Source organism: Charadrius vociferus, unplaced genomic scaffold (assembly GCF_000708025.1).
Source record: "Charadrius vociferus isolate BGI_N301 unplaced genomic scaffold, ASM70802v2 scaffold67, whole genome shotgun sequence".
In the NCBI taxonomy this organism is placed as follows: Eukaryota; Metazoa; Chordata; class Aves; order Charadriiformes; family Charadriidae; genus Charadrius; species Charadrius vociferus.
Window position 1 is genome coordinate 2,298,233 of NW_009649485.1, and position 10,080 is coordinate 2,308,312.

A 10,080-nucleotide genomic window follows, 5' to 3' on the forward strand; every position below is an offset into this window, starting at 1 on the left:
TGTTAAATGATATTTGTGCGTAAGTTAACTTTGTTTTTAAGCACACTTAATTGGCTTATGTTTTCCAAGTTTATGTCACAAGTACACCACATACTGTGTTATAACAAAGTAACATAAAAATATTTCCAAAGACATCTTTTGGATAAAAATGTTTTAGAGTATTTTATAAAAATAACATAAATTATTTTTTTAAATGAACAGCTATAAAATCCATGAACCAAACAACATGTAAAATTGACACAAGATTAAATATATTACACTAAAGGCCGGTTAATTACCACAGTGGTATGAAGCTTCAAGTAAATTACTAGGCACTTTTTGCCCAAACAGCAGCCACTCATTCAATGGAAAAGTCCAACTGACAGAAACGCCTGAAACACAATTGCTAAAGCTTTCTAAGATTCTAAAGTCCTCAAAAAAGTGCAGATAAAAAGGCAAAGACAAAAAGGCCAGGTATCATGCCACACAGGGTACCCACTGTTAGCTGCTTTCCTTACATGATTGTGTTCAGCTTAGTTGGAGTTCCTAAAACGGCGTTAACAAGTCGGCCCTCTCCATCTTACATGGGCATTTCTATTAAGGCTTTACATGTCGGAGTAGAGAGAAGCAATGGGCAAACAGCTAAAAAGCACGGCTGTGGGGTTGTACGTGAGCAAGTAAAGTAGCAGAACCGAACTGAACTTTGCTGTACTCTGAAAGAGCACTCATTACTTGCAGAATGCCAAGCAGTAATACATATCGTGCTCTGTACGATTTGTCATTGTGTGAATGACAAATTCACACAATGCACCACAATCAAACAGATTGTGCACCACAATCTGATAGCCTCAAGATCCCCAATACCTAGAAGCTAAACCTTTGAGCAAAAAAAAAAAAGAATGGACTGTCATGTGGGAATTTAACTATCGGTACCATGCATAAGCTACTATGAAAAATTGCTATTAAATGCCTAACATCATAGGAGGACAAAAAAGGGCAACTAAAGGAAGAAATTACATATTTCAAAGTACTTTAAAAAGCATTATTGACATTTAATATACTTAATATAAGTATATTAATATACCTAAGCATATTAACATACTTTGTATTAATTTAAAAGTTTAAAATTTTAGAAAGCAGCAGTTTGTGGCATGATTTTAAAGCACAGTTTGATTTTTTGGGAAGAAAAGCAGAGCACTGAGTAGTCCTTAAGAAATCACGTCATCTCAATCAGGTGCAAAGTTCTCCAGCTGGAAGACCAGGTCTACAGCAGCATCGACGTCTGGTACAATATGATCTGGTTCTACTAAACCGGGATCAAATCTAAAATCTCTGTGGCCATGGAACACCGTTTCAGTTATGCTCTCCCCGGTCTCCAAGGGTACCTCCGTGTGAGGGTTGTAAACCCCAGTACAAACAAGAACAGACCTACAGTGGGCGGCAGCTGCAGATGCTAATTCGTTTTCCCAACTGTTGTCTATTTCATCATCCTGAGAGAGTGTGGCAGATCCTCTGCCACCAGCAACTTTGGCTTGGATCCGTGATTTTGAACCTTTTCTGGAGTTTTCTTCAAGATAGCGATTGTAAAGGTTAGCACCATAAACATCAGTCATGAGATTATCTCTGGAAACATAAGAAAAGAGTTTAGTCAGCACTGCAATTTTAGTTGCCAGTTTTCAATTGTATGAAAGACATTTCTACGGTTTCGATGTAACAGTTCATTTCATACTTTACATAACTTTATGTGGAAGCATGCAGATAGGAAGACATCCATTCTTATAGCTACTTTATTACACCATTTTCATTAAGCATGACATACAATAAAAGTGAGTAACTCCCCATATTGACACTGCAGACCAGGGCAGGGGGAGGGGAAATCAAGCATTGGTATTAGCAGCCCATGAATGAGCTTATTGTATTTCCAAACATCTTGGAGATTCTGAAACAGTCTTTAATACAATACAGCTTTCTCTCTTCCTATGAAAAGGATTCTATGATGTGACAGCATGCACAGCAGCATATGACTGAGCTTAATGACCTCACAAATAAATTCTAGCTCTACATTCCCTAATAACCATCGTTTACTCAAAGCTTGGTGTTACACCAGTAAAACTAACAAAACAAAACACCCATCCAAATTCTTCGTGATAGATTTACACATCCCATTACAGAAGTTTAAAAAAAAAAAAATTCTGAGAAATCTTAGATGGACATAAACCACTTTTTGTGCTTCTCCAGAAATTACACATAGAAAGAGCAAAGCATTATGAATTTTGAAGATTAGAAACAGTGGGGCTCGAAAACATTACAAAGAGTACACCGTCACACCAAGAACGTTAGGTGGTCCCAATGGTATGAGAAACAAAGTAGTAAGAGTTGTGTATTTTTCATTGCTGGTATTTATGTTGCGAGTAATCTCCTAATGAACTCATTAGACTTCTGATATCTTACCCAACAGCATAAAGCGTTTGAATAGGTTGCTTCCATTGCCGTTCTGCTGCCTGAGCCCTGATGAGGTATTCTGCGTACTGGTAGGTTAGTTTACTAGGTTTGCCCATTAAGGCCTCATATTTCAGATCTTTGCCAGTGATCTTCTTGTAAATGTTTTCCAAACAAACCATGAACGTTCCATGCCCAAACCTAGAGAGACATAAAGACAAAACAAATTATATTAAGGGCACATAAAAAAAAGCAAGGCCTCTTTATTTCACGATCTTTTAGGAATAAATCATATTCCATAACTATCAAATTTCCCTCCATTTGCATTGTTTCACTGAAAATGAAGTGCTGATTAGCTGAACAATAAAGACCACAATAAAAACATGTTACTGGGAGAGCACAACAGACTTTTCTATTTTTAAAATGTAGCAATAGTTTGTGTTAGTGTTACTTGCATTTAAGTAGATAGATACCCTAGTTACAAAAGTGACGCTTCTTGAAATAATGCCTAGCCTGTGATGCACTCTCTGCAGTCACCTAACAGAATCAGCTAAATTAGCAAAGAGGAGGAATGGAAAAGGAAAGTTAGAATCAGACAGAAGGAAAATTGTTCTCTCCTTAAACACAACAGTACACCAAAACCCACTTGTAATATGGAAACAAAAACACTTTGTGGGTTTCTCTAAAAGAATAGAAGCAGAGGAGGATCAAGGAACGAACTCCAATTTTACAGCATGCTTTTGATAACTCACTCAGTTATTTTGATCAATGTGGAAACCAGTGATGATGGGTCAACCACCACACCAAGAAATCAGTAATTTAGAAGATGTAATCTTATGATGAAAAAAGCAGTTTTACTTCATTACTGAAGTCAGGGTGTGATATTAGGGATAAACTAATATGTACCACTTAAGAAATATGGAATTATCAAAATCACAAAAGAAGAGTAAAAGGTTGCTATACAACAATTCCATAGACAATAAATAACACATAGTTCTTCAGGAGAGCTGCTAAGTAACTTCTAATGCACACAGATTAGCATAACTGCTAGAACCAGGTATCTACAGCCTAAAAAAACCAAACACCACTATAATGAGCATCAGAAGCCAGCAGAGATATACAAGGTGCAGTAACAGAGAAATTAAATCTCTAGTGGCCTAGAAATCAAAATAGTTTTTTAAGGAAAAAAGCTACAAAGGAGGCGGCAGCTGTAGCACTTTTAAAGGTGGTACAGAATTAGCTTCTCTGAATTCTGCGCGAACCCTTCATTCCCTCTCTCCACCCTGATTGTTACTTTATATTACAAAATACCAATAAATAAGAATAAAATTATTTCCAGTAATTACTACCAACAGCTTAAAACTTAATCGTGGCATTATACCCCAACAGTGAAGGTAACAGCCCTCACAGATGCAAACTTGTCATACTGTCAAACTCAAAGGAAAAAACCAAACTTTATACTGGGTCTTTCCCAAAAGACACAACTGAAACTATGTATCCTATGCACTGTAGATATATTGGTTGCCTTACTCTAGCCTGAAACTATCATACATATGTATTTTGCCAACGTGCTAACTAGAAATGGCCTTTGCATCCAAGTAAGGATATCGGAGAAGATCTTCAACTCAAGATCAAGGCAGCAATCCAGTCACAATAATGACAATTTCATTCAGTGTATGTTCAGATTTTACACCAGGGAAAGCGAGAGGAAACAAAACTATCAAAGAACTACCTTCTACTGAAAACAAAATCAAACAAAACTACTATCAGAGATCATGCCACCTTGTTCTGTGTGTTCTACTTTTTTTTTTTTTTTTTTTACGTTCCTTAAAGCGCTCACTATATTGCCCTCAGGTCAAAAACACTCACTGCCTTCAACTAGCAGGGGCAACTGTTTACCTTACCAGAAACTCTAGGGTGGAAAAGAGAAATACCAAAGGAGGACCTAATGAAATGAAACAATGGCCTTGACAATTTTTTCATTTTTTCCTTTGAACTGAGAATCTGAGGCCCTCAGGCAAAAAACTGTCTTTCCCCACTCTTCTGGGAGCAGGAAACAAAGAGGTTTGTGGCTTAAAAGCAGTTTTTATCTCGAGTAACTGATTTCCTGAATGCAATAATGTAGACAGTAATAAGGCAGCACTTGCTGAAAGTGCATTGCTTTAGAGACGACGTATTCAAAGCTGAGACGTACTGTGAAGCTATAGCAAGCATTTTGTATAAAAGTATGTGTATTTTACTGAAGAAATGAGGAAACCCCAAACATATCACGATAGACACACAAGTTACAATTGCACTTACCTTGGAGACTGCGCTTCAGCTACCCACATCAGATCCATGTTACAAGCAAGCACGGGAATGTGAGGGTAGTTTTCCTGATGATAGGGATTTCCAGGATAGCCACTTGTCAGCAGAACATCTATGATCAACTGGAGGTTGGTTTCCCATCTGACTGGCTCTCCAAACAAAACAACAGCTATGAGAAAAAGAATTCCAAAACAGAGTTATGGAGTTAGTTCACAGGACACCAAACCTCTGACACTAAAACTTGGTCCAAAGAGACTGATCAAGTAATTTGATTTAACCGTGAACTAATGTAATAGTCACATTAGCTTAGGGTTTTAATATATTACATACCCATTTATTCACAGAAGATCTTAGAAGTAACAAGACCCCACTGCAAAATCTACAGGTTTAGGAATTTTATTTTTTTTTTTATTGGCTAAGTTTCTCCATAGCACCACAAAATATTAAGTTTTAAATCGTATTTCTAAGTCTTTCATACCTTTGTGAATTCTATGTTTACATACAGTATTTAAATAATCCATCAGAGATGCCATTTTCTTAAACTTAAAAAAAAATCTTGAATGTTGTTTTTAGACATTTTTCTGGTCTCCATTCATAATTTGACTTGGATTGTTTTAAATCTGAAAGTCCAGTTTCTACTTTCCTACACTTCAGATGAGACGAGGGTGAATATGGTATGCTGAAACAAGATGTTTCTCCTGCTACAACACTCAAGTGACCATCTTGACTACTATGCAAACGAGACTCATTTTCATTCCTCATTTTTAAAAGAAAGGCAAGAATAGCCTGTTCAAGGAAGACAAAAAGGAAAGCAGACCTCACCTATCTTCTGAAACTTCAAAAACACATGGCCGAAAAACTGCACACGTTAAAAAAAAATAGCTTTATCATCGTGATACATTCCAAATCAATGACAGATACTGTTAACAAGAAAATGTTAGAATTGCCTCAGCCGACTTCTGAAGCACCCAGCAATCTAAGAAGAAATTCTAATTATAAAGAAAAGTACAATAAAGAGATTTCATCTATTAAAGGATAGTTGCAAGTGAAGTAAAGAGAACTGACCCTCAATCTTGGGAAGCTCCACAGCAGAGGGGTACTGCAATAAGAAAAAAGTAAAAGTTTTCTACAAGATTAAACATCTACTACTATTTTTAACAGAATAAATTCAAGTATAGCTCCCACAGTTGCCTTCTGCAAGACCGACAGGAAACACGCTCTCTATTTTGGTATATACCTGACATCAGTTTACTTAGAAACTTGTATGTCAATTCTGAAGTGACTCTCGTGGCAAATGGACAGCAGACAAGTCAGCGTGTTCTACATTTGCGAGCCTCCTACATCTATTTAACTTCCTCTGGCAAGCTGTAAAGTTTCAGTTGTTTAATTACCTTTTGTAGGAAGGTATGGATGTTTACTTTTCCACAGCAGTAAGAGGCCTCTAGTACTAACAAGACATTTGAAAAATAGTTCTTGACATGTATTTCTTTAACACTACTAAGAAAGAAAAATACATTGTCTCACACATATTTGCTAGACAAATAAGTTTGTACTTCATTATTCACTCCCCATGGTGATAAATATATTAACAGTTTCTGGAAGTTCTACATGCGCTTGGTTGAAAAACAAAGCAAAAGGTGATATAACCCAGTTACAGATTCTGTGAACCACAAAGAATTTCTTGACAAATCCACTCTACTGACCCTGGATATGTACAATACACACATGTATTTACTGTGTATGTACTCACTTCTTTTTGAAATTCTGCACAATTCAGTTGAAACCATAGAGTACGTACCGTTAGTATTTTAAATATATTTAAATAATAGTATAAACAAGAAAGGGAGTCCTTTGGCAAAAAATGAGTTATCTACAAAGCATTAATTTACAATCTAAGCAACCTCAAAGCCTAGAAACAACACCAAGACAACCCTACACTGAAGGAAAAGCTTATTTTGTCTTCCACACATGTGAGGAAGCCAGTAAGCTCTCCAAGACAGATTCTGAATTAGGTATCTGTACTAAATTATAAAGTTTCCCACAACAGAAAGTTACAAAACCAAAGATTGTGTTTAAGAATTACCACTGATAGAAAAAAGTCTATAATCATTCTTGAAAATGCTGTAATAAAACAAATAAAGAAGCTGAAAAGCAAAATCAAAATACAGTGTAAGAACAGCAGCATTAGCTGGGTAGTTTAGATATTGACCCCTATCATAGAATGTCATCTAATGAGCAAACAAAGAATTTGAAAACAAAAATACTCACTCACCAGAACATCAGGTCTCCTGTCATGGTCAACTACATCTAGCAAAGGGTGTTTCTCCCGCAATGTTTCAATGGTAATAGGTTGACAGAAACCAAGGCTGGGAAAATACCAGTTAAGGATACAGAACTGCTTAAATTAAAAGATTTTAGAAATCGGTAATTCCATTTTAACAATTTTAACATAAGCAGTTTATCTGGTACAGGAAATAATTTATACATGAAAGCAACATTTCGAAGACTGATGTTTTCTTCTGTGAGATAAACAGACAATCATCCCATTACTTATAAGTGGGAGACATATGTGTCTGAAATCTTCAGGCAGAAATTATACATAAATCTTGCTCAAAATATGAGATGAAAAGCAAGAAGCCACTCTACACCTGCAATACTGCAAGATCACCTTTACATAAGCACAAAAAGAAGTTTACCTGGCAGCAAGACAACATCTTCTGTAATTATTAGAGGAAAGAAATATGAGCTCGTGGAGGAAACAATACTGTCTCCACAAATCGTGCTTTCCTCAGGCCATTACAGCCACAAAGGCACTGCGAGATAAACAAACACCATAAAGCTCAGCCTCTTGCAAAATGGTGGACCACTCAGCTTTAATTATGCTCTACAAGTAGTTAAGATAAGTACCAAGACACAGCAAAAAAGGGAAGGACCAAGAGGGAAATAACAACCTCCCAATTTGCATAGCACTTCCCTTAAATGCTGATATAACCCATGAATTTAAACTTAATTAACAACAGGTAATCAAATTACAACAGCTTGTTTTCGTAAAAAGCAGTTTGTGATGCTACTCTCAGTTCTAAGAGGACTTCTCACAATGCAAATGAAAATAAGAGCTATCTAAATATATCAGACAAACTAAGCCACCTGATTTTGTATTGGAATTAACACCACAGGCCATTTGTACAGTTATTTTAAAATAAGGTCATCCCATATGAAAATACTATCTAACGGAAGTAAAATTTTTATATTTTGTATTCACTCTTGTAATATACTTTTCTCTTAGCCATGCCTAACAAATTTTGACAGTTAACTGGAATGTTCCTTCAGTAACTTTTTCTCACTTTTGTATTTGAAATAAAGCTTATACTTAAAAGTGGCGTATACATTTTTTTACAACTTATTATTTACACCAACTATAATTAAAATCCTAATAAAGGAAGAAGTGCAAAAGGGAGTTACTGGAAACATGAGCGAAGATTATGCAAAGGTTAAGGTCATTAAATTACAGTTTCAAGCTTTGATACCGCCGTTACATCAACACAATTCAAGTTCTTTTTGGCAGTTAGTATAGAAGCGGAAAAATAGTCTCCAGTGTAGTTCTACTCTGGATCTTGGTTACAAAACCAGTGTGGCCGGGCCTGGCTGCATGCTTACAAGCAGATCTTGAGCCACTGAGCTGAAAGTCAGATGTGATAAATCATAGATAGAATGGCATGTTCTCATCCTCAAGAGAGCACGAACCCTTTGTGCTCGTGTCATTTACATACAAGCAAAAAGAATAAAAAGAATACTTTCTCTTTTTTCCTTCCCCATTAAAAACCGACAGAATGAAGTGAAGCAAATATCAACACACCAACCATTTTCAAAATGTAAATTTGACATCACAGTAAGAACCACAATTGCTTATTACTGCACGTGTAGTGTGGAAATATTTGGTCTTCACTTGATCCACAGGATTCCCTGAACTTGATTAAGGAAAATAGCTAAACAGAAAGTTGTTTGTGGGTGGGTTGGTTGTTTGTTTTTTGTTTGGTTGGTTTTTTTTCCCCCCAAAGATACTCTCGAGCAATCTCAAGAAGCGGTCCTTGTCCAGATACGAGAACACATTTTTCATGATAACGTTTGAACATCCGCAGAGGACTGTGTGACATCATCACTTGATCTTGTGAAATCTGTTTGGGATTTAAAAACAAAAGGAGTCTGTTTTTTTCAGGTAAGTTATTTATATGTAGATTTAACTAACAAGTGTGACAAATTCTGTGAGTCACAACACAATCATACATTACTACCTAAAACCCTAACATACCGTTTTCTGTTAAGTTTCACAGGCAATGTATTGATAATATGCCAGAAAAGAAAACCTACTGACAAAGAGCAATACACATCCCTTTCAGCTTCCAGTATTACTCTACTCAACATGAACATGAGGTTTTCTCTCCTAGTTTTATAGAATCACCAAATTCGTTTGGAAAACGATCAGGGAAAAAGAATCAGAACTGCCCTAGTTCCAATTGTGGTACCTTTGCCAGGCTGCAGCATTGATTTAATTGCATCAGAAGACCTTAGTTTACACGTCCCATTCCTTCAATAGGTATAAAACTGGTAAAATTATTATCCTGGAAGGATGCTGTTATGAATCGCTACTTACCACCTTTACAGATCACAAAAAAAAACCCAAAATAGTTGAGATGTCATTTTACCCACGGCACAGAGGATTTTATTCATACAGATATGCCCACATCTGCCGGCCCTCACTGAAAGGGCCGCAGAACTAACTTTACAGCTTTATTTTAGTAGCGCTCAAACAGAGTCTCCAACAACGGAGAAGTCCTACTGCCTGCAGCGCCCACAAATCAGGGGGGAATAAAGTTTTACCGCTGGTATCAAAGAGGGGCATGTTATCGCAGAAGACACTCAGCTTGCTAGAGCAGTTTCATGTTACTGGCACACATATTTTTTTATGCAGAAGGAGAAGGCAAGATTTATTCTCACAATAATAAAGTTGTGAAGAAACACCATTACCATTGGAACAATCAGTACCTTTACCAATGGCAATACCATTAGCTTTGGACAGCATTTTTTACTTTTATAACACCTCCCGCAAAGCATTTCTGAGGGCTTAAGGGAAAAATAAAACTGATTTAACTGAGCAGCATTTAATGGAAGATAATACATTTGACACATTCACCATAAGTAAATAACTAAATGAGTAAGATTTAAGCTACTCACTGGAACTCCCAATAGATGAGACAACTGATCCGCTTTTTTCTGGCGAAGGCAATCCCCTGCATTGGTGACAAATAGTACAGGCACCAAGAATTGTCCCTGAGAATTCACTAGCTTTTGAAAGGC

General features: G+C 36.5%; 1 protein-coding gene across 1 annotated transcript; it reads right to left on the bottom strand.

Annotated features, from left to right (window-relative positions):
• Nucleotides 1-1,205: 1,205 nt before the first annotated feature.
• LOC104290798 (cat eye syndrome critical region protein 5-like) lies at nucleotides 1,206-10,074 on the bottom strand (the record flags this gene model as incomplete). Its single annotated transcript, XM_009889956.1, has 7 exons — nucleotides 1,206-1,602; nucleotides 2,431-2,619; nucleotides 4,720-4,894; nucleotides 5,791-5,824; nucleotides 6,998-7,091; nucleotides 8,788-8,900; nucleotides 9,958-10,074. Coding segments are annotated over 7 exons (1,119 nt in total), but the record flags the coding sequence as incomplete, so codon positions are not given.
• Nucleotides 10,075-10,080: the final 6 nt, after the last annotated feature.